The 26,313-nt window shown below is 49.6% G+C and overlaps 1 protein-coding gene across 1 annotated transcript in view; it reads left to right on the top strand.

Annotated features, from left to right (window-relative positions):
- The window catches only part of CANX (calnexin), a 499,168-nt gene that overhangs the window by 279,020 nt on the left and 193,835 nt on the right, over positions 1–26,313 (top strand). The window contains exon 6 of the mRNA XM_085617760.1: positions 9,721–9,802. Coding sequence (XP_085473886.1) covers positions 9,721–9,802 — 82 coding nt within the window. The remainder of the gene's footprint in view (positions 1–9,720; positions 9,803–26,313) is intronic.

Here is a 26,313-nt window from a genome sequence, read left to right as displayed (position 1 = left end):
AGGGATGCTGTAAACATGGTGGGTGGTAAAATGTACTAGACAATGCTGTGACAAATTTAATGCATATGGTATGCATCTCCAAGAATATTCCAGAATATATGGTCATACTTGTCATAATATTAAAAAATAAAGATAGAAAAAAGACCTTAGAGTGGTACTTTGCTTTTCACTAAACTAAATATCTTGTTTGAGGCATATGAGCTGCAAATTACACACTGTGCATAGATCGCCATCTGGTGTTGGGCCCGGATGTTTGCACTTGTTTTTGTCTTGGGAAGTCTTTGGAAGTCACGAGGTATGTGACTCCTCCTTTGGATCATAGTGCGCATCGGCTCCATCCTCAGATTGTTTTTTCCCGCCATCGGGCTCGGATGTGTTCTTGCGTTCCAGTTCGGAACCGTTGACGGTTTTCTCTTTCGACGCGCAATCCTTCCCATCTCGACAGTATTGTTTTCGATTTGCGTTTCCAGCCACACGCGACCCTTCAACTTTGAAGTCTTCGATTTCGGTTGTCGACAAAGGCCTTCGGACCTACCCGGTCCTCATCTCTGGCTCATGGAAAGGACGCCATTTAAAAAGTGTCCTTGATGTGGGTCGAAGTTTCCCCACACCGACCTACATGAGGTGTGCAACCTCTGCCTCTCACCGGAGCACGAGGCCAGAGACTGTCCAGCTTGTGCCCCTTTCCGCTCCAGAAAGACCATCTGGGACCGACGAGCTCCAAGAACAATGGCGCGCTCGTCGTCTTCGATCCCCGACGACATCTTTCAAGAGGGCGTCAATGTTCCAGAGCAGGGTCGAGTTGAGGAAGCCATCATCAGCGCCTCCGAAGCAGATGATTCCGACGTCGAAGACATCACTCCAACTCAAAGGGCCGTGAGTACAGACGTCGACCCCCACCCACTCCCTCGACACCGTCAAAAAAGGCTTCGGTACCACCTCCACCTTCGGGCCCAGGTGCATGCCGAGACACTGCTTCCCGTGCCCCGCCTTCGGGCCTGGCAAAGAAGCCTAGTAAGCCTTTAAACGACTCTGACTCGAGTCAGCCTACCCTCTGTACCGAAAAGCAACATCCGGCACCGAAGAAAAAGGAGTCATCGACCTCATCCACGCCGACTGCTGCTCCCACATTGAAGCACTCGGCGTCTAAGGCTAGCGCCAGTTCCTCGGCACCGACAACACCCTCAGAGCCAACTAAAAACTGCCTGCCGAAAGGCCCCGATACTTCCAAACCAAAGACTTCGGAACCGAAAAAACAGCAACCGGTTCCAACTCATAAAGATACTTCAAAACTACACGGTTCCAAGCCTAGAACCGCTACCGAGTCGACGCCCAAAAAACTTACGGTACTGAAGCCCTAGGCTCCGAAGGATCTGTCTCACACAGATTAACTGTTTCGACCAGATCCTACCCAAAAGACTCTAATGAAGGATCCTAAGACTGGTCATTTAATGCTCAGCATCAAGAAAAGACCACTAGACATTCCTGCACCCGCACCGCCACCAAAGAAGAGACTTTGCCACCTCTCCATTAAGGATTCCTTCTCCTCTTCCTCCTCCTCCTCCTCCTCCCCCACCACCTCCCACACCATCACCTACCCCAATAGATGATGATGATAACACCTCAGATGATGCATGGGGAGGTGCGGATGATCAACCCCTTGGGGACCCTACTCCTACTGGCTCCCCTGACCCCTGGGATGATTAGTGTCCCAGATGTCCCTTACACCCCACAAGATATTTATCCCTCCAGGCCCCCCCCCTCCTCCCCAAAGACGATATCGGATTCAACCAGCTCCTTCAAAGAGCTGCCCAATACCACGGGGTGGCCCTGCATGCAGACCCAGTATAGGAGGATTTTTTTTATGGATACCTTTGATGCCACACAAGGATCCACCTCAACACTGCCCATGCTTAAAGGGGTCATTAAGCATGCACCAGAGATCTTTAAAGACCCTGTCAGGGCTTGGGTCATCAACCCAAGAATAGAGAAGAAATATAAAGCTGACCCAGTATACATTAAGGGCCCCGCACCACTAGGCTCCCTAGTAGTCTCTAATGCCGGGAAGAGGGCAAATTCCCAAACGTCAGGTGACGCACCACCACCAGACAAGGAATCTAAACTCCTAGACGCCTCCTGGCAAAGGCACAGCGTCACAGGCAGCAAATATTTGGCGCATTGCTAACACCCAAGCGCTCCTAGCCAGGTATGACAGGGCACATTATGATTAACTTGAGTCCATAATGCAGCACCTCCCTGACAAATACAAAAACAGGGCCAGTGAACTAATCCAAGAAGGTAAGACCATCACTAACACCTCCATTCGCTGTGCCCTAGATGCAGCAGACACCACCTCAAGGGCAATCAACACCAGTGTCTTTTTGCGCAGGCATGCCTGGTTACGTATATCCGGTTTTAAACCCGAAGTACAGAGTTCTATACTCAATCAGCCTTTTGATGAGCAACACTTATTTGGGCCCAACGTAGACGTATCCCTCGAAGAAATGAAGGATACAGACACCGCCAAATCTATGGGAGCCTTGCAATCGCAAGCTCCCAGATGGTCCTTTCGTCGCTCATCCTTTAGAAGCACCCATCGAGGCTACTCCTCTGATAGCCCCTCCACCTCTTACAAAGCTCCCGCACAATCCACCTCTACTAGAAGTTACCAAAGGGGTGGTTACAGGGGGAATGACAGCAAAGGCAGAGGCAAAAATAACAACTCCCGCTCTGCCTCCACATCTACCCCATGACTTCCCTCCACTTCCCCTCGACTATTCCACTCCAGTCGGGGGAAGACTCTACCAATTTCTCCCTGCCTGGATAAATATCACTTCAGACAGGTGAGTCCACGACCTCATTCAATCAGGCTACTGTCTCGAACTAACATTCCCCCCCTCCCCCCCCCCCAAACATACCACCCAAACACCGTCCAATGTCGCAAGAACATCTGTTACTGTTAAAGCAGGAGGTAATCTCCCTCCTACAAAAAAGTACAATAGAACCAGTTCCCCTGCACCAACAAAACAAGGGAGTCTACTCCCTCTATTTTCTCATACCAAAAAAGGACGGATCTCTAAGGCCTATTTTAGACCTCAGACCCCTAAACCTATACATACATTCAGACCACTTCCACATGGTCACACTTCAGCAGGTCCTCCCTCTGCTTTCCCAGGGCAACTTCCTTGCTACTCTAGACCTCAAGGACGCCTATTTCCACATTCCTATTCACAGCGCTCACAGAAAATATCTCAGATTTGTAGTGGACGGTCAGCACTATCTATTCAAAGTACTCCCATTCGGGGTCACCACCGCACCAAGAGTGTTCACCAAGTGCCTAGTGTGAGAAGTTGGCCTGATGTATGATGTCACTAGTTCTAGTGTACACCTTATATCAGCCCAAATACCCTTATGGTGATTGGTTTTAAAGTCAACCTTCTAGACCAGCTATCCTAGTGGTAGCATGGACAAGAGCAGTCTTAGGCTAAACTCTGAATGGCATGTGAAGCCAGCTGTGATACCATATATAATCCCTTGAATACCAAATGAAAGGACACCACAACAGATATATATATAAAATAAAGTGCATTTATTCTAGTCAAACCCTCAGCACTCTTTATGAGATTAGAGGTAAGTACAACAGTCTTATTTATGCATACCTTAAGTCACACAGGTAAGTAATACAGTTAGGCCCTAGGGGCCACGCAAACCATATACTAAGTAAGTGGTATAAGGACCACTGTCACGGAAATAGGATAGGCCTAGGGAATCGCTGGGGCTACACTATACTACCAAAGGTTAGGAAGTGGGAGGCCCACGGGATTCAGGTGCAGAGTGGAAACACTCACGTGTAATGCGTAAAAGTCACTAGCAATAGTACAGTTTAGAAATAGATAGATTTAGGACACTTCCGGAGTAGCTAGGAAGTCGAGACTGGAAAACTAGACACTAGGATAGTCACTATCCTGATGAGCACCGGAGTACCCAAGTTACCTAGCCCACAGGCTACGGGTGCATAGGGGTGAAGTTGCGTCGGGTTTCGTCGTCGACTCCTATGGATGCCTGAAGGAAGATGCTGACAGGCAGTCAGTGAAGAGTGTCCGGTGGATCCCAAGGCTGGGATCAAGAAGAGAGGAGACCTGCAAGCAGAAGGGACAGAGTCAAGGTCACTAGCCAGTGACCACGTGGAACCAGGAAGGAACCAGGCGATGTCGTGAAGATTGCAGGTGAAGGTGAAGCTTGTCGCTGCAGCCACGAGGACCAGGAAGCGTCGAGGGCGACCAGGACCAGGAGGCGAGCTGTCCCACGAAGGCTCTTGCTGTCGGCGGCGTCGAAGTTGGACTAGGACTCACCAAGCCTTGGCAAGCGGAACCCACGCAGAACGGAGGACTTGCTTCTGGTGCAGACCAGGAAGGTCTGGGATGCTTCTCTTTTTCAAAGGAGCAGGAGCCAGTCTGGAGGAGCCAAACCAGCGCTGAAGATTACGGGGTGCGTCGTCACAAAGGCCACTAGCCAGCGGGCAAGCAACAGGACAGACGCGGCAAGCAGGAAAATGCAGAAGGGCCCCACGCAGGACTCGTGGAGTGTGGGGGGCTGGTCTTCGGTGCAGATGGTGCTTGGGGCTTCTCAATCCCCGGTGCACAACTTCGAGGGTGCCTCAGAAGCTGCGCTTGAAGATACTAGCCACTTTTCCCAGGTAGCCGGTCCCACGTCTCTCGTCTCCTCCACGGATCTCAGCTCTGCTGTGGATGTGGATCAGGGTCGGAGAAGTCTGGAAGTCAAGGCTCTGGTCGGGCTCTGCAGTCGGTTCCTCGTAGAACTTGGGCAAAGCAAAGGGTAGTCTCTTGATGATGCCTGTTTGCACAGGGTAGCCACTCCTTGGCCACAAGGGAGATTCTTCAGTCTTCTTCTTTCGTCGAATGTCGAAGGTCCAGAGTTTCTGTTCAAGTTTGCAGGTTCAGGATAATCTAAAGTCTTGAGGCCCAACTCCCACTCTTATACTAATCTGGGGGGCTGGGATACCTGCTAGGTCACGCCTTATGGGTGGGACCTGGGAGGGGGTGGTTACACCCACTTCCCTTTGTCCAGTTTTGCGCCAGAGCTGGGGCTGGAGTGCCCCAGCGCCGGTTTGAACTGGACTATGCAAGGAACACCTTGTGTGCCCCAGGCATGTCTCATTCCTTTCAGCCCACCCTGCCCCAATACACTAAAGGCTGTCTGGGGAAGTGCTAGCACCTCCCCAAGCAGGAAACCTATTGTCCAGGCCTCCCTGGCTGGGATCACTCCCAGCAGCAGGAGGTCAGACTTGTGTCGTGGCAGCAGCATCCATTTTGTGATGCTGAGGCTTTGGTCAGAGGCTAACAGTGAAGTATGATTTTAACATGTCTTTCCCTCTAGAAGGGGGGAATAATATCCTCATGTCCAGAAATGGTATGGGGGTATTATTCCACAGTGTTAGACACCTTACACAACATGTTTCGATAAAGCCAAACCATAGTTACCATAACCGTTTAAGATTATAAGGCACTTTAAGAGTATATGGTAGGCTATATCATAGAACAGCTATAAGGACATGGTTCGGAAAGCTGCAGACAGGCTCAGCTCATGCTAGAGCACCATCTCGCATGTTACCAAGCACTCTGCCTCCAGGATTGTTAAGGCCTGCCATAGGAGTGACTGATAGGTGCACATGTGTCTATATGTAAGGTAGGTATAGGAATACTACACCTAAGCAAGGGGTGATTACACGACCTTGCCCCAGCTGAGTGATCAGCCAGTTGTGTCAAAATGGAAGGCCAGGCCAGGGGTGGCATAATACATGCTGCAGCCCCTGGTAGGCCTAGGGTACACCTATGCCCTGGGTACCTAGGGTACACTGTACAGGGGCCAATAAGGTGATCCTATCCAAATGGGTTATGCACCTAAAGTACATAGTATTAATTTAGAGAGAGAACAGCAGGGCTGTGGGTCTGATTAGCAGGCCCACAGCCACATCTAAATCGAAAACCAGTAAAGCAAAAGCAAAAAGTGGGGGTGAACATAGAAAGCAGACCCTACTCTCCTACACCTAGCAGTAGTGGCAGCACATCTAAGAAGACAACACATACAGGTCTTCCCGTATCTAGACGACTGGCTTATAAAAGCCAAAACGTACAATCAGTGTGTACAACACACACTCATGCCACTATTCAACAACTTCACAACCTGGGATTCACAATAAATCACGCCAAGTCCCAGCTGCAACAGTCCCACACGCAACAAAACCTCGGTACCACAATAGACACCTCAAGAGCGCTCGCCTATCCCAGTCCCGCCAGGATAGCGAGCATCCAAGCTCTTCTTATCAGATTCCAACCGCAACACTCTCTTCCAGCTCGAGTGTTCATGCAACTCATAGGGATGATGGCCTCTTGCATATTCATAGTGCCTCATGCAAGACTCCAGATGCGTCCTATCCAAGAGTGCTTAGCGCGCCAATGGAACCAGGCTCAAGGTCAGCTAACAGATCTGGTGTTGGTAGACGGTCGTACCCATTGCTCTCTGCAGTGGTGGAACACCATTAACCTTTCCAAAGGACGACCGTTCCTCGAGCCAGTTCCTCAAATATTCATGACAGCGGACGCATCGCTCTCCGGCTCTGGAGCTCACCTACTACATCACACCATGCAGGGCAGGTGGACACCTCAACAAAAGTTACTCCACATCAACCACTTGGAGTTACTAACCATATTCGTAGCCTTAAAAGCATTTCAAAAACAAATATCAGGCAAGACTGTCTTATTCCGCACCGACAACATGATAGCCATGTATTATATCCAAAAACAAGGCGGGACACACTCACTGTAGCTCTCAACTTGCACAGAGCATATGGAGGTGGGCTATACCTCAGAACATTTTTCTCCAAGCCCAACCTGTCCCAGGAGTCCAAAACACAATAGCCGATCTCTTGAGCCGTCAAACAGAACAAATCCACGAGTGGGAACTTCATACACAAGCTCTTCAACCATTTTTTCAGATTTGGGGGCAACCACAGATAGACCTCTTTGCCACCCAAGAAAACGCCAAATGCCCAAACTTCGCCACCAGGTATCCTCACCCATTGTCCAAAGGCAATGCAATATGGATGAACTGGTCAGGCAGATTTGCGTATGCTTTTCCGCCTCTCCCACTCATTCCGCTAGTGGTGCGCAAACTACAGCAACACTCATTAACGCTTATCCTAGTTGCTCCAACTTGGGCCAGACAGCCATGGTACACCACACTGCTGGAACTCTCAGTAGTTCCGCTCCAAAAACTACACCTCTCTCCACGCCTCTTAACCCAGCACCATGGAGAGATCCAACACCCAGCTCAGCTCAGCTCAACCTAGCGGTCTGGCTCCTGCAATCCTAGAATTTGGTTATCTTAACCTTCCTCCTGACTGTATGAACGTCATCAAAGAAGCTAGATGGCCTACTACTAGAGCATGCTATGCAGCCAAGTGGAAGAGATTCCCAGTATACTGCCATAACAACGACACTAATCCCCTAGATGTGTCTATCCAACACATCATAGGCTACTTACTACACCTCCAAAGATACAACCTAGCCTATACCTCTATCAGATTGCATCTTGCTGCCATAGCAGAATATCTACAAAATAGACAGTACCTCTCACTTTTCAGAGTACCTGCCATACAGGCCTTTATGGAGGGACTCAAGAGAATATTCCCCCCTCAGAGTACCACCTTCCCCTGTGTGAAATTTAAACATCGTTCTCACAAGACTAATGGGGCCTTCATTTGAACCTCTACATAAATGTGAGCTACAATTCTTAACATGGAAAACTGCTTTCCTCGTAGCCATTACTTCTCTATGCAGAGTTAGTGAACTACAAGCACTAACCATTCAAGAACCCTTTCTCCAGATGCATCTTAATAAAGTTGTTCTCCGGACTAATCATAAATTCCTCCCTAAAGTCATTTCTCCCTTCCATCTCAATCAATCTGTAGAGCTGCCTGTATTCTTCTCGCAGCCACAAAGTCGCAGAAAGAGCTCTTCACACCATAGATGTCAAACGAGCACTACTATACTACATAGAGAGAACAAAACCCTTTTGTAAGACCAAACAACTATTCGTGTCTTTCTCACCACCACACAAAGGCAACCCCTTATCAAAATCTGGGATAGGGAGGTGGATTGTCAAATGCATACAGATTTGTTACCATAAAGCAAAAAGTACATTATCTGTTCCTCCTAAAGGCCACTACACAAAAGATAGGGGCTTCCATGGCATTCTTAGGGAACATCCCCTTAGATGATATCTGCAAAGCAGCTACACATGGTCAACACCACACACTTTCACTAATCACTATTGTGTAGATGTGCAGGCTAAGCAACAAGCTAGTGTAGGCCAGGCTGTTCTCAAAACATCGTTTCAAACCACTGCAACAGATACTGGTGGTCGCCGCTAGGGGTGGATACTGCTTTACAATCTATGCACAGTGTGTAATCTGCAGCTCATATGCCTCGAAAGGAATGTGCTACTTACCAGTATACATCTGTTCTTGGCATGTAGAGCTGCAGATCTACACAAGCCCACCCGCCATGACAGAAGGGTTGTAGCTTTTATTTCTATTAACAAATAAACCTCTTCTAGGAAAATCTATGGCTAACTCTACCAGAGCTGAAGCAGGTTGACTCAGAAATGGTTCAGTAACTGATATTTTCGAAGCAGCCACATGATGGTCAGTGCCTACACTCGCACAACCCCATTGTCTAGATTTCGACACCAAGGCCAACAATGAAATACTTAGAAAACTCTTCATATTGTCATGATTCACTGTCTGGGAGTCTCATTGGCCTGCCGCTTGGTTTTAATCTTGTGCCCGCAAATTGCCATCTACAAAAGTTGTTAACTTGCTACTGTAGTTTAACATGTATAACCATCAGTGAATATCCTATGATAGAGAGGAAAAGGTTATTTAGTTGAAGTTCTGGGTCTGCATTGTACGTACCTTAATTTACTTGCCTGCATCTCCAGCAGGATAATGTTGGGCATTAGTACCAACATAGTTCAGTCACTGTAAAGAAAAAAACTGGTTGTGAGATGCTGCTGCCAGTTCAATGCATCTTGGGTAGGGTGAGCTCCTGGAACCTTAATGAGACATTTCTCATTTCAATACTTTCAATGTTACCCTATCAGGCTGCACTTTATCCTGACATGCTAGCCTTTGAACCCTTTTGCACCTCAGCAGTTACCATGTAGGCTTAAAATGTATGGAATAAGTTTTCCTTTGTGCTTCCAAAAGATGCTGCTCACTTTATGGACATTTGCAATAGATATCTGCTAGTGATCTGTCCATTGCTGAATCTTTATCCCACACAAACCTACAAACTTCATACATGTTAAATATGATGGAGACAAAAGACCTCTTTTGTCGCTACATCCCAGAGAGCATAGCAATTTGGGTGTACTCCTGACCTAGAGCAGAGCTGTGATGTGCAGTACAGCTGGGAACCTCCAGTGATTGCCAATCTCATTGTTTGAGAAATACAGGACGGCCCTAAAAACCTAGTAAGTTGGACGGCACAGCTTTACAATCTGTGCAGACTGCAGACCTTGCTTCAAAAAAACCTCTGCTTGTTAAGATTTGCCTTTCATCTCATATTTTGACATAGTTGCAAAGAACCACAAAGGTATGCTTTAATGTATTGACTCAAACATGTTTGATTTTTTTAGGTATGAGGTTAATTTCCAAAATGGAATTGAGTGTGGTGGTGCATATGTGAAACTACTCTCAAAGACTGCAGACCTGAATCTGGTAAGACTAAATCTTTTTTCTTGCTTCATGTTTGAGGCTTTGAGTGTCAATAGTATAGATTCCAAGAAATGATGGGTGTGCCAATAATGTTAATCATTAATAACGCCTCCTTTGTTCCATGTGTCCCATGAGACCAAACATCTTATGTCGGTTTGTCTCTGGGGCTACAGTTTCATCAGTGTGATGACACGCACTGCAGTTCTATTCTTTCTGCTGGAGGTTGGCGTGATGTTTAAGACATTCTGTGCCACCTGTGAAAATGGCATTGAGCTGGTTAAGTAGATCATGACAAGACCAAAGTGATTGTTGGCTATAGATGGTAAGGAAGGCATCTCAAGGGATGAAACATCTTTGAATTTGAAGTATTTAGAGTACAGTAAAAAGACAAATATATATATTATATATATATATATATATATATATATATATATATATATATATATATATATATATATATATATATATATATATATATATATATATATATATATATATATATATATTCTCCACAACCTACAGAATATATAGGCTAAGAAATGCCCAAATTTCATTGAGTTTTTCATTTAAAATAAACCATATACTTTTAACATGTCTAACATAGAAGATATAGAATATACACACTTCCAAGTATAAACATAGCCTTTATTTGAAAGGGAAAAAGGCAAGGATATGGAAGGCATTGTTAGCCCATAAACTGCATTGGGAAAACAGAGAAAACCTGGCACTGTGCCTTTAAGACCTCCAGGACCTCCTGTATCTCATGTCCCACAGGTGACAGGTCAGTTGTTATTTCTGGCTTCCTCTGTGAGGATCTGTGAGCTCTTCAGTTTTTTGACATCCCAGTAAAAAATGTCGCTTCTAAGACTATCAACGGTTTAAAGTACCTATTATACTTTTATACATTTTTCTGCTGAAATGTATTTTTTGTCAGTCAAAAAAGGCCATCTGTCGACACCAGCACATTTGGCCTCTGGCTTACTGTCAAGGGGCATAAAGTGTCGATCTAAGTTGAAAGCTGCATCATGAAGTGGCAAAGTCAGAGGGGTGTGTGGCCAGCAAGCCAACATGGCGGACGCGACTCGCTGAAGCTCCGCAGTGAATCCCTCCATTATCCTGCTTCCCCCCTACATACTGCCCATCCGAGCACACCTGCGGTGAGTAATTGCTTGCGCCAGGCTCCAGTACCTAACGAGATCCCTCAAAGTGCAATACCTGACGCGGAGACCCCGGCAAAGCCGTGAAATGATCTGAGGCCTACTTGGTGGCATGTGCCTCCGGCAGCGATACGCTGGGACGCCCTGCAGCAGACCGGGGAGGTTGAAGGCCGAACGCCTGCTCCCGCTGATTGAGCGCGGGGGCTGATTGAGCGTGGGGCCCTCTGCCTCGCGACCTGGGCTCTGGTGGTGCCGGAGTGGAGGATCCGGAGGGAGCTGCGCGGATCCGGTACCCTGCGGCTGACCAAACGGAGGGGTGGTGCCGATGAATGAGAGGCTGCCTGAATTCAACCCTGAGGACTCCGCGGCGACGTGCCCCATGGCCTTTGGGAACAAAAGATGTGCCGGGCGCGATCGGCCAGAGGATCGCGGCCTGCTGTACCTGATTTTGATGCTTCCGACCGGGGCGCGAGGAGGCAGCATGATGATACAAATGCGCCAGTAAAATCGGTGTGTGCAGCGACGAGCTGCGGGACTGACTGGGAATGTGACGGCCCACCTGCCGTTTGAAGCGATACCCGCTGGTGATCTGAGGAGGTAGGCCCTATGCTGCTGCTAGAAGAGGGGACGAGCGTGGTCTTGCCGGCGAAGAGGGAACCACGAGGGCTCCGCTACACAGAAGTCCCGGGGCCCCGGCAGCGCCTTTCCCTAATGCTAGCTGCAACGCTATAGCCCTGTTGGCCTCGACTGGCAGACCGCCTTCACATGAGGGGTTGAATCCGTGTGCTCAACGCCATGGAGCGCCCACTGAAGGGCCGTAAGCTGTCACAACTGCGGCCTTGGGGGGGGGGGGGTCATGAGAACCCGGACCCTGCGGCTCGTAAATTGGCGTGGAATGGGTGCACAGACCTGGCTATGGGGGCACGATTGATGTGGTCTGCTGCGTGGGGAACTGTAGTGGCGTGCCTGAATCAATTTGAGCGCGGTGCCTGCTGTCACAACCCGAGGTCTGAGCTCTCCTTTCACCTGTACCTTCTTAAAGTTGGCTCATCGCAGTTGGCCAGCTGCTGGAAGTGCACAAGATCTGCGTCATCCGTTCTGAAGCACGGTGCTGGAATGACAGCATAACCAAATGTTGGCTTTCATGTCCTAGGACGTGCGCCTGGTAGTGGATCAAAAAGGGCCCCCCACTCATCTGTAAGCTGCCCACCCTGTCTCTACACCCATCTGTATAGAGCCGCCACTGAAGGCACTCTGCAAGCGATCCATTACTCTCCTCTCATAACTACAGTTCCGGGGGTGGACCTGTGACGGGCGCAAACCAGTGCAGGCCTAACGGGCCCGTCGCTCTCTGCGCGGGATATAAATAACGCCACGCCAAGGAACTGCCTATTGCTCACACTGTGACACGAACAGCTCCCTGAACCAGCTGCGTGCCCACGCCCTGCTCCGATACCTGCTGCTGTGTTGTCGCTCAGCACTCAGTCAATGCTCTCTGCACAAAAGATAGCAATGGGCCGTCTTCGCAATAATGCGCAGCAGAATGCAGCCCGGGCTGCTAATCTGGACCTACAAACTGTTGCCACTGGTGCATCTGGTGATGCCCCAAATGCCGCACTAGCATCCAAACTGGATTCGGTGCTGGTGGCGGTCGAAAAAATCGTGCCACGCTGGAGCAGACGCGGATGTCACTTGAGGCGCGAATAGACAAAGTAGCATCGTATTTCACTCTCTTAAAGGCGTACCACCATAAACTAGCGGAGAAGGTGCAACTGCAAACAGTCAATATCGGATCTGAAACCTGTTACCCACAGCCACACAGCGGCTCTGCAAGATGTCCTGGACCGACTACACGCCCTGGAGGACAGAATCGACAATGCGGAATTGCGATCCCGCAACACCAATGTCCGTGTCTTGGGTCTTCCAGAGGGAGTGGAGGGCCAGGCCCCAGAACAATATGTGGAGCGTTGGCTGCAGGACGTCTTACTTTTGGAGCACTATCCCCGCATTTTGTAGTGGAAAGAGCTCACCGCTTGCCTGCCCAGAGGCCCCCCCTGCGTCTCGGCAACCTTTCCATTTCAAGCTCTTGAACTATAGGGACAGGGACATGGTCCTACGTGAAACACGCAAACTCCCCGAACTTAAAGTCAATGGCAACTCAATCATGGTCTTTAAGGACTACACTTCACAGGTGCGGAGGTGACGCAGCACTTTCACGGTGGTGAAACGCCAGTTACAGGAACTGGCACTCCCATACTCCCTGCTGTTCCCAGCCAGACTGAGGGTGGTGGCAAACGGCACTACCTGCTTCTTCGAGACACCAGACGATGCATGGGACTGGTTAGAAGACGCAGGCCTGCGGAGGTGCCCCGCCCAGAAAACAAGAGGACCCGACGCCGTGGGAAACGTAGGAGATCGGGAGGCATGCCCCTTGCGGCGCCGCGACGGAGCAAAGCAAGGCAGTGCGCCACAGCGCCCTGGAAGCAGTTGCAACGTTGGGCTCTCGGGCACACAGCCAAACTCCCAGAATCAGCTCTTGCGAATCGGTGACCCCAGCGGCTCGTCTACCCCCACACCGGAGGACTGATGGGGTGATTCTACCTGATGTCACCCCGCAGACTGCCGATGACATTATTTGAAGTGCCTTCCGCCATCCGGAGCAACGGATTATTTGAAGCGTCTTCCGCCATCCGGAGCGACGGGGAAAGACTAAGAGATGGTGTACACGCAAGTACAATCTGTTGTGCCACTGCAGACTGCTGATGTCGTCGCTGTCTTTCCCTCGGTTATTGCTGCATAGCACCCTGCCCTGAGTCACGCCCGCCTCACATGCACGCGCCCTCCACTGGCCATGCACACCGCATGGTCCGGTTAATATACATAGGAAACATGGCTCAGGTTAACATAGTCACATGGAATGTGCGCGGTCTGCACACTCCATCACGCAGATACTTGATTTATGCATACCTCCGGCGCAGAGCTACAGACATAGCTCTGCTCCAAGAGACACATATGACTCACGAAGAACTGTGGCGCTTACGACAAAGATGGATAGGCCAGGTACATGGCACTGGCTACTCAGCGCATGCGCAAGGAGTGCTTATCTGGGTCAGAGCAGGAGTCTCATTCACAAGCGATGGGATTCTAGTTGACCCCGAGGGGCGATACACACTTGTAAGCGGGCGACTGAATGGCCAACCAGTCCTCCTTGGCTCCATTTATGCTCGTAATGGCAATCAGTCTTCCTACTTAGAAACCCTCTCACAGACCCTAGCTGGCTGGAGCGGGATCCCTTGGCTTCTGGGGGGAGACTTCAACTCTGTGCTCAGTGATACTAGACCGATCCTTCCTGCCTCTCACCAGGACCATAGCAGTGTCTAACGCAGAGGCTCTTAGAGATTGTCTCACCCACTGGGCACTAACAGATAGCTGGCGGGCTAATAATCCTGATGCCTCGGTCTACTCACACTACACGGCGGTACACAAAGTACATGTGTGACTGGACAGAATAGTCTTCCCCGGCCCCCCCCCCTTATCCATCGTATTGAATACCTGGATACCTGGGCCGCACACACTGACCATAATCCCCCAACTGCTTCAACTTACATGGGAGCCCGAACGCCCCCTGCTCCCATATGGAGACTCCAAACAGCGGCATTAGAGGACCCCCCATTCCGATCCTCTTTGGGTACGGCGATCCTTGAATTCTTTGAGCTCAATGAGGGTACGGCTGGGGACACACTAGTGGAATTGGGACGCCTTTAAAGTTACAATACGGGGTCACTGCATGGGCGCGTCCTGGAACATACGAAAGACATTAACTTCTGCCCTGAACACAATTGAAATGAGACTCCTGCACCATGAAACAGAGGGGGAGGGTGGCGGCAGGGACAGGCAACAGCTAGAGACACTACGTACACAGCATATTGACTTATTGGAACACCTCCGCTGTCACAATTACGCGGCACACACCGCCTGCACACACTCCACAGCTGACCGTGCAGGCTGCCTTCTGGCTTGGCTGATACGCCAAGAACACGCCCGGAATCCAATCACGGCATTACGAGATGACACAGGACACTTGGCATGCACGCAGTGTGAAATCCACTTTGTTTTGACGCAACACTACACTCGACTATGTGGGCCCTGTTGGCCTTGACTGATACACTCTCCAATCCTCCTTGGGCCAGGTTCGGTTACCCGAGATGTCACCAGCGCAAAATGAAGTCCTTGGTGAACAAATTTCGCTAGAGGAGATTAGGTCAGCAATCGCATCCCTAGCTACAGGGAAGACGCCGGGCCCAGATGGGCTCCTTGCAGAATTCTACAAAGCATACCAAGTGTCGCTGGTGCCGCGGCTCCACACCCTCTACGCAGCCGCTGTAGAGGAAGAATGGCTTCCCCCTTCACTATGCGAGGCCCACCTCATATCCTTGCCTAAGCCCGACAGAGATCCAACTGATACGAGCTCATACCGTCCCCTCGCCCTGCTCAACACCGACTACAAGGTTCTAGCAAAGCTCCTAGCTGATAGACTGGCACAAGTGGTCCCCACCCTCGTGCATTCGGACCAAAATGGCTTTGTTCCATCCGAAACACCTCCCTCAACCTGCGGCGTTTTTTGCGTATAGCAACTTACTCCTCCCGTGAATGGCAGAGTGGGCTGCCTCATTCTAGACTTTGAGAAAGCTTTCGATTCCCTCGAATGGGGGTATATGTTCACAACCCTTGAGGGATATAAGCTCAATCCTGTTGTCCTGCAGCTGACCCGTCTACTTTGTCAACCAAGAGGTGAGGTTAAAGGTGGATCCACCAGGTGCCTGGGCATCTAGCTCGCATCCAAGAGGAATTCGCATCCATCTCAGGACTTAAGTGGACGTAGCCAAATCTTAGCTATATGCCTTTCGAGAGGGATGTCATGACCCAGCATTGATGATAAGTGGCACACGAGTGCCGTGGTGTAAAGACGCATTTCGTTACTTGGGCATAAGGGTATACCGCCAGCCGCAGGACCTTTACGATGGCAACCTGGGCAGGGCGCTGTTCTGGAGCACACTTCCCCTCGCAGTGGTGGGCAGAGTGGCGCTGGTAAAAATGGTAGCTCTCCAGCGATTTCTGTACTACTTTGCCAATCTGCCCACCTATGTGCCCCCGTCGTTCTTTACGACGCTGGAAAAAACGGTAAGAGATTTCATCTGGGGTCCTAACCGCCATAAGAGTGTCGATTTAAAAAAAAAAAAAAAAAACTTGCCTACTAATCAGGGGAGCCTGGCGATGCCTAATTTCGAGCATTATTACCTAGCGTCGCAGTTACAGTGGGTTGCCTGGTGGATGGCGGACCGCCAACGGGGTGACACAGCAACCACGCGCCCAGCTTACACACTACCCCAGTTACTTGCGTTGTTCCACCCCGGCGTGCGGACATGACCCCCGGAGCCCCAACTACTACTTGTGGCCTATAGGTGCTATGGTAGAAGCCTCTACTTAACTCGGAACACGACACCCTATGCTCCTGCGACCCCACTTGACGGTTACCCTAGAGGGCAGACAATACTTGCGAGTGGCAATTTGCAACGCTGGCATGAAGCCCAGATACAAATACTAGGAGACCTATATGACTACCTCCTTATCCCTTATACAACATTGGTGGAAAGAGACTGACTCCCTGCAGGGCAGTTCCTCCTACACAGATCTGATTGCCATGCTTGTGTTGCGGTGGGGAGATATGGCGGTAGAGCCACAAATGCACTTAACCATACAATATTTGCATGTTATGGGGTGGGGCAAACAACTGACGCAATGGTTTGCGGCTTCACTGCGCCTGCATGCTGCTTTCAGTTTGAACTCTCTCCTACAAAAGTGGGAGCAGGACCTGGGCCGACAATTCTTGGACAAAGAATGGGAGAAGATGTTGGCCAGCCCAGTCCAGATACCCAGAAATGCTAGTTTTAGGCAGATACAGTACTAGATCACACAGCGCGTGTACCTCACCAACCAATTTCAATAGATATTTCCACTGCATAGATGCAGCCTATCCCAGATGCACCACTATAGATGGCAGACTTAGTACACATGCTTTGGAGCTGCCCCAGCCTCAGTGAGTATTCGAGAGGGGTGGCGGAGTTGCTTCGATCCTGCACCGACAGATACCCTTTGACTGGCCCACCTATTTGCTACACACGTTTCATAGAACCCGCAACACTAAAGTCACTTCACTATTCCTTGACCTGGGCATTGTGGTGGCAAAAAGGCTGTTCACAAAGCGGTGGAAAGCACCAGACCCCCCCCCCCCCCCCCCCCCCCCCACACACACACACATGCTTGGAGACTCTGTACTAGCGTGGACTAGAGCTGGAAAGCGTGGCGATTCGCCGCAAGGAAGTTGTAGGCCTCAGGAAAACACCTATCTCTGTTTATTGGGATGCGATCCTGGAAGCGTTCCAGCAAGAAGCGGACAGGATATGCCAGCCCACGCACCTATCTGCCCTGATTCAGTAGACTTGCGCAGGCGCTCGTCACCTTCACACACCCCATAGGCACCGTGCTAGTTTTCCCTGTATGAGCAATGATATCACAACCCGGGCGTCCGATGAGCGGTTGGGGACGCACCGGATGACGTTCGCAAACCCCACTAGCTACAGATACACTACCTTCCTATAGCTCAGTCCCCAAGTTCCGTTACCTACTCCCCAGTTACGTTTGAACGGTTCGTAGGCCCTACACGCTGCAGCGCTCAATTAGCCTCAACAGGTTATTCGCCGCACGACTAGCAAGCAGAGAGACTAAAGGACTACGTATGTCAAGACCAGCCGTACAGGGAGAATGAATGTCTACTGCCTGGACATAATGCCTCCCGGTGTGGTGCATATGCGTAAATACTCTGTTGTAACACATGAAATTCTGTTTGTTATTGCTGCATGTTGCAGCACAATGTCGGGCAATATGGTGATACAAATGTAGACCTTAATAAAATCAATAAAAACATAAATAAAAAGTAAGTGGCAAGGTCAGAGAGACCTAGATTGATGTAGAGACCAAGAAAGGCGATGTCGAGAAGCCTATCTGCTTTTCTAGACATCCGAATAGTGCTGATTTCTTCAGAAAGATCTCCTGTTCCAGATAAGGCAGCCACTGAGCCTGTCCATCTGTCTCCACGGTGGCTTCAGAGTGTTAAAGAATGGCGAGGATCATATCACAGTCCACGCTTGGACTACTCCCAAACATACTCTCCATCCAGAATCTCTGCAGGTACTTGTCCAAAATCAGTCTCGCCACTTAGATCTCCACGGAGGCAAAGATCACTATCCACACAGCGATCAAGATCTAGAACCTCTGTTGTACAGTCTACATCGCGCCAGTCTCAATTATCTAGATCTTAGCAGAAGACCTCGATCTCCCTTATGGTCCGCCACCATTTCTTGATCCTCAACCTGAGATTACTCTCCAACTCTGTCACCACCGGCAAGGACCTCTCCTGTGGATCACCTTTAATCATGTCCTCATCAGAGGTGCGGCAAAATTAAATATTGACATGACTTCTCCCGTCACATCTTGGTCAGTGATATTCTAAGCATTGCACCATAGATCAACATCCTGACCCATATGCTATAGCTGTTTCGGTTAGAGCCAGCAATGCAGACCTTTCTAATCCCGGCCTCAGTAGGTGAGGCACCTTCACGTGTCATGAAGAAATAAAACCCCTGACCCAGACCCCCTCTTCCTCAGGCCTCACCCACCATCAGACTTGGTGATGATAGCTGCGGCAAAAAAGGCTCATCCAGGAGCTTCGTCATCTACAGTGCCCACTGATAAAAATAGTAAACACATGGACTCACTAAGTAAAAAGATATGCAACATCTCCACATTGTACATGATGTACATGAAAGTCGCCAGCGCCTCCACACTATTAGAGAGGCATGACAAGTCTCTACGGGACTGTCCAGGTTTACTGAAAAATTGCCCAGTGGAAGACTAGCAACATTTTCAACAGATCCTCACTTACACATCCCCACTCTCACACACCCACCCACCCATGCAGATACTAACATGTACTCACTCATTATACACTTACCCCCTCACACACATACACCCCCCACTATCCACCCACCCCACCCCGCCCCCTCACCTAAAGATCCTGTATCAAAAGAAAGCACAGGAAAGAGAGAAGGAAATGGTGGGAAGCAACATCATTACAACACTATGTAGATTGCAACCGAATCCCCAGGGGTCTACGCATTTTCACTGTGCCATCATATGAAAACCCAGACCCGGCACTTTTAAAGAATGGACGGAATACACTTCAGAATCGACAAAGGGGATGGTGCAAATACCTATCAAGTATGCCTGGAGCGATCGCAATAAGTACTTGGCAGAAATTCGTAAGTTGGAAGACCTGATAAGCAAGGACAAAGATGACAAATCCAGCGAAGAATTACGAGGTGCAATGATGAAGAGCTTGAAGGATTATGAGGCAGGAATAAGAAAGAGGAAACCAATGTAAGTTCCAAAGGGACGAACAAGTCTATCAGACAGGACTAATTTTAACCTTTTCCCGAAAATTCGACGCCAAACGAAAAACAATGGCGCAAGGTGCTTCAAACGCTCCAAGTAGAGACACTTCAGAGTCAGAAGCTGAAACATCGGAGGGAGAACAAACAATAGGTACGGAAGAGGGAGAAAGAAATAAGGAGTGCCCTTTTTTTCAAGAGTACCAGGTAATAAAAAAAACACGACAAAGACCGCCGCTAAGAACCAACCCCCTCGACAAATCAAGGAGCAACTGAGAAGCACAAAACAAGGAGGGGCAAGAGGGGAAGGAGCAGCAGCACTCTCGCCAAGAGTAACACTGAGCAAAGGCAGGAGAGGCAAATGGTAAACAGTGATGACGACAACACGGTCATCAAACTCTCGGACAGAATTTTCAATCAAGAACTGAAAATCTTACAAAGGGGCCTAACATCCTGCCCAACTGCTGAATTCGACCTAATACAACCAAGAATAGACTTATTTAAATACACGAAAATTGAAATTCCCAAAAATCTTCCTGCTCCGTCCCCGAAATGACAACACATCGGGAGGACAGACTGAGAGAGAAATAAATCCAGTTGAACTAACGGGAAATGATCTTGAAATACTATTGGCCCTACAGTCCCTTGATGTGGGTCCAAGTTCCCCCACACCGATCTCCACGAAGTATGCAAACTCTGCCTCTCCCCTGAACATGAGGCTCGAGATTGTCCGGCGTGTAAGTCCTTCCGGTCCAAGAAAACCATCCGAGACCGAAGGGCTAGAAGAACCATGGCACACTCGTCGACGGCGATTCTGGACGACATCTTCGGGGAAGGCGTCGACGCTCCAGAAGAACACCACACCGACGAGGGACTCGTCAGCGCCTCTGAAGCCGACGATTCAGATGTGGAGGACATCACTCCGGCACAGACGGTCGTGAGTACAAATCTACCCCTCCCTCCCACCCCCCACACCCTCGCCGGCACCAAAAAAGGCTTCGGTCACGCCTTCGCCTCCGGGCCTAAGCAAGACCAAAGACACTGCATCCCACACCGCATCTTCAGGCCCGGGAAGAAGCCGATTAAGCCTTCCGGGGGCTCGGGCTCGAGCCAGCCCACCGTCTGTGTCGATAAACACTCTTCGACACCGAAAAAGAAAATGGCCTCCGCTTCGACACCGAGCCCCGCACCGAAACACTCGGTGTCGAGAACCAGCTCCAGCTCCTCGGTGCCGACACCATCTTCGGCAACGACAAAAGCACACAAGGCCACCGGCACCGACACTTCGAAGCCGAAACCCACCTCGGCGCCGACCAAACAATCAGACTTTTCCAAGCATAGTTCCAAACAACGAACCAGGGCGGATAAAGCCAAAAAACCAACGGCCCCGACTCCTTCGGTGCCGGCGGACCAACCAACATCACCAGAACTCTTTACACCGGATCCATTCCAAAAAACACTAACCAAGGATCCTAAAATCGGACATTTGATGCTCTCCATCAAAGAGAGACAGCTGGGAAAAACCTGCTCCGCCTCCACCTCCAAAGAGGAAGGACTCTGCTACCTCTCCTTTCAGAATACCTTCCTCACCTCCACAGCCCCCTCCACCTTCCCCTCCTCCACCGTCTCCGCCCCCACCTCATCATTCCCCAACACCCTCTCCGGAAGATGATGATCAGGGGGATCCATATGATGACATAGGGGACGTGCCCCAAGATTTACCTACAGGGGACCCTACTCCCACAAACTCCCAAGACCCATTGGACGATTACAATATCCCTGACATCCCTAACATCCCACAGGATGATCTCTACCCTTCCAGACCTTCCCCACCAGAAGACTCACTGGGGTTCAACCATCTATTACAAAGGGCAGCACACTATCACGGGGTAGATCTCCATACCGACCCCGTGGAGCAGGATTTCCTCCTAGATACGTTTGACACCACACATAGGACTACCTCAATATTACCTATGCTCAAGGGAGTTATAAAACATGCGCCAGAGGTCTTTAAAGATCCAGTCAGAGCCAGGGTCATTAACCCGCGCATTGAAAAGAAATATAAATCCGCCCCTACAGATCCCTCCTACATCAGAGGGCCAGCACCACTAGATTCTCTGGTAGTATCCACAGCACGTAAAAGGGCCAACTCCCAAGCGTCAGGCGAAGCACCACCACCTGACAGAGTCTAAACTCTTGGACGCATCAGGCAAGCGTACTGCATCCCAAGCTGCCAACATATGGCGTATCGCTAATACACAAGCGCTACTAGCCAGGTATGACAAGGCCCATTATGACGAATTAGAAGCCATAATGCAACATCTCCCTGATAAATACAAACCTAGGGCCAACGAGCTAATTCAGGAGGGCAAAACCATTACTAACACCTCCATACGTTGTGCCCTAGATGCAGCAGACACAGCCTCCAGGGCCATCAATACTAGTGTCCTCCTCAGTCACCATGCATGGCTAAGGATCTCAGGTTTTAAACCGGAGGTACAGGCCTCCATCCTCAACCATTCCTTTGACCAGGAACATCTGTTTGGCCCAAAAGTGGATGAGGCCCTAGAAAAGATGTAAAAGGACACAGACACGGCAAAATCCATGGGAGCTTTACAATCGCACCCTCCCAGGCGCTCCTTTCGCCGCTCTTCCTTTCGGAGCACATCCAGAGGCTACTCCTCCGACACCGCTTCCACTTCCTATAAGGCCCCTACCAAGTCCACCTTTACAAGGGCCTACCAAAGAGGCGGCTACAGGGGCAACAATAACAAAGGCAGAGGCAAAACAAACACCGCCCGCTCTGCCACTGCACCTACCCAATGACTTCCCTCCACTCCCCCCAGAACATCCCACTCCGGTCTGGGGCAGACTCCAAAATGTCCTCCCTGTCTGGGCCACCATCACCTCAGACAAATGGGTAATACAAATAATTTGGTCAGGCTACTGCTTAGAACTAATATCTACCCCCCCAAACATTCCACCCAGACAACGCCCAATGTCACAAGAACATCTAACACTACTAAAGCAGGAGGTAATCTATAGAAAAGGGCGATAGAACACGTTCCTACCGACCAACGAAATATGGGGGTCTACTCCCTATATTTTCTCATACCAAAAAGGGACGAGACTGCGGCCCATCCTAGACCTCAGGCCCCTAAACAAATACATACACTCAGACCATTTTCACATGGTAACACTTCAGCAGGTACTTCCACTGCTTTCCCAAAACGACTTCCTGACCACTTTAGACCTAAAAGACTCTTATTTCCACATTCCAGTACACAACGTTCACAGGAAGTTCCTCAGATTCGTAGTGGACGGCCAACACTACCAATTCAAAGTACTCCCGTTCGAAGTCACAACAGCACCACATGTATTCACCAAATGCCTAGCAGTAGTGGCAGCACACCTCAGGTGACAACACATTCATGTCTTCCCATACCTAGACGACTGGCTAATAAAAGCCAGTTCATACAGCCAGTGTGTACAACACACGCATGCCACTATCCAGCTACTTCACCAACTGGGCTTCACAGTAAACCACGCAAAGTCCCATCTACAACCATCCCTCAAAACAATACCTCGGTGCCACCATAAACACCTCAAAAGCGCTAGCCTACCCCAATCCTGCCAGGATTACAAGCATTCAGGCTCTACGTGCAAAATTCATGGCTCAACACTCCCTTCCAGCTCGAGTGTTTATGCAACTAATAGGGATGATGGCCACTTGCATCTTCATAGTACCTCATGCAAGACTCCTGATGCGTCCTCTCCAAGAGTGCTTAGCGCGCCAATGGAACCAGGCCCAAGGTCAGTTAACAGATCTGGTGTTGGTAGACGGTCGTACCCATCGCTCTCTGCAGTGGTGGACCACCACAAACCTTTCCAAGGGCCGACCGTTCCTGGACCCGGTTCCCCAGATAGTACTAACGACGGACGCATCGCTCTCCGGATGGGAAGCTCATCTATTACATCTCACCGTGCAGGGCACATGGACACCTCAACAAAAGTTACTCCACATCAACCATCTGGAGTTACTAGCGATCTTCTTAGCCCTAAAATCTTTTCAAACACAGATTTCAGGCAAGGCAGTCCTAATCCGCACAGACAACATGACAGCCATGTACTATATTCAAAAACAAGGCGGCACACTCTCTTCACAGCTCCCTCAGCTAGCACAGAGCATATGGAGATGGGCCATACCCCAGAAAATCTTTCTCCTAGCTCAGCATGTCCCAGGAGTCCAAACACTATGGCAGATCTGCTCAGCAGACAAACGCAACAACTCCACGAGTGGGAACTCCACCCGCAAGTTCTACACCCGTACTTTCAGATGTGGGGGCATCCGAAGATAGACCTCTTCACCACCCACGAAAACGCCAAATGCCCAAGCTTTGCCGCCAGATATCCACACCCATTGTCCAAAGGGAATGCAACATGGATGAACTCGTCAGGCAGATTTGCGTACGCTTTTCCGCCTCTCCCACTCATTCCACAAGTGGTGCGCAAACTACATCAACACTCCTTCACACTAATCCTAGTAGCTCCAACTTGGGCCAGACAACCGGGGTACACCACACTGCTGGAACTATCTGTAGTACCGCACCAAAAATTACGCCTCTCTCCACACCTCTTAACCCAGAACCATGGAGAGATCAGACACCCGGACTCAGCTCAGCTCAACCTTGCGATCTGGCTCCTGAAATCCTAGTATTTGGTTATTTAAATCTTCCCATTGACTGTATGAACGTCATCAAGGAAGCTAGGCGACCCACCACTAGAGCGTGCTACGCCGCCAAGTGGAAATGTTTTGTTGTCTATTGTCACAACACCATCAATCCCCTAGACGTCTCCATTCAACACATCCTAGGCTACTTACTCCACCTACAAAGGTGTAATCTAGCCTATACGTCCATTCGCCTGCACCTCGCAGCTATAGCAGCTTACCTACAAAACAGGCAACATCTATCACTCTTTAGAGTACCTGCCATTAAAGCCTTCATGGAAGGCCTTAAAAGAATAATTCCCCCCCAGAGTGCCACCCTCACCTGTGCGGAACCTAAATATCGTTCTCACCAGACTAATGGGGCCTCCCTTCGACCTCTACACAAATGTGAACTCCAATTTTTAACATGGAAAACCGCTTTTCTCGTAGCCATCACTTCCCTCAGAAGGGTCAGTGACATACAAGCATTTACCATTCAAGAACCTTTTCAACAAATGCACCATAACAGTTGTTCTCCGTACCAACCCAAAATTCCTCCCTAAAGTCATTTCTCCTTTTCACCTAAACCAATCTGTAGAACTACCAGTATTCTTCTTGCAACCACAAACCGTTGCTGAAAGAGCTCTCCACACACTAGATGTCAAACGAGCCTTACTCTACTACATCGAGAGAACACAACCTTTCCGAAAGTCCAAACAACCGTTTGTCTCTTTCTCTCCACCACACATTTTCTCTCCACCACACAAGGGATAGCTAGGTGGATTGTAAAATGCATCCAGATTTGCTACCACAAAGCAAAACGAACGCTTTCCGTTCCCACTAAAGCCCATTCTACACGAAAGATAGGGGCTTCTATGGCATTTCTAGGGAACATCCCATTAGACAATATCTGCAAAGCAGCTACATGGTCAACACCGCACACTTTCACCAAACACTATTGTGTAGATGTGCAAACTAAGCAACAGGCTAGTGTGGGCCAGGCTGTACTCAAAACATTATTTCAAACCACTGCAACAGATACGGGTGGTCGCCGCTAAGAATGGGTACTGCTATATAATCTATGCACAAGTGTGTAATCTCCAGCTCATATGCCTCGAACGGAATATGCTACTTACCAGTATGCATCTGTTCTTTGCATGTAGAGCTGCAGATCTACACACGCCCACCCGCCTCCCCGGCTACCTTTATCTGTTCCAGTTTTATCTTATTTAGATGCAACACACATGGGCATCTTCACTGTTTAGTACTACGCTCCATCATTTCCCTGCTGGCGAAAAACAATCTGAGGATGGAGCCGAAGCCCATGCACAATACGATCCAAAGGAGGAGTCACCGACCTCAAACATCCGGGCCCAACACCAGATGGCGATCTATGCACAAGTGTGTAGCTCTGCAGCTCTACATGCCAAGAACAGATGCATACTGGTAAGTAGCATATTCCTTCTCTTTCTGCTGTTCGATCTGAATTTCAAGAAACTTTGACATTTCAACAGGAAGATCTGCGGGCAGCCATCCGGCCCATCCGCGTCTGTTCAGCTCCACGTTGATGGAACGGACTCATTTAAATTCTGTCCCGTTTACCACGCAAAATATCTGCGTATGGACTTATCCGGAATGTAATTTGTGCTTGTGATCGTCGGGCTAAACGTCGAGAGATGCATGCAGCGGTTGGATGTCACACCAGACCTCTATGGTGAAGATCCCAAGCAAGAAGTAGTATCACCGGCAGAGGAGGAGCTGGCTTCGGGTGCATCTGACTCCGGATCAGACTTACATATTGACCTCGAGGACGATGATGTGCCGCAGGGACAAGGGAATGTGAGTACCAAAGACACCTCCCCGCCCCTAAGAAATCTAAGGCGTCGGCAGCGAGAAGAGATTTACAACACAAGGGCTAGTTCGGCACCGAGACTCTCTGAAAAGCCTTCCGGCTTGGGACCAGGTCGGCCAAAGCCCACTTCCGAGCCAAAATCTTTTGAGCTCTAAATCAAAGATGGGTTCCGAACCGAAACCTTCGAAGCTGAAACTCAAACATCCCTCGGAGTCGAAACCCTCTGCACCCAAAGGACATTCCGGCTCTGCTCGGAAAGCTTAAATGCCAAAAAGCAAAGACTTGCATAC

The sequence above is a fragment of the Triturus cristatus genome, chromosome 7 (assembly GCF_964204655.1).
Source record: "Triturus cristatus chromosome 7, aTriCri1.1, whole genome shotgun sequence".
NCBI classification, from domain to species: domain Eukaryota; kingdom Metazoa; phylum Chordata; class Amphibia; order Caudata; family Salamandridae; genus Triturus; species Triturus cristatus.
Note: the sequence above shows the minus strand (reverse complement) of the source record. Positions and strands in the feature narration are given on the sequence as shown.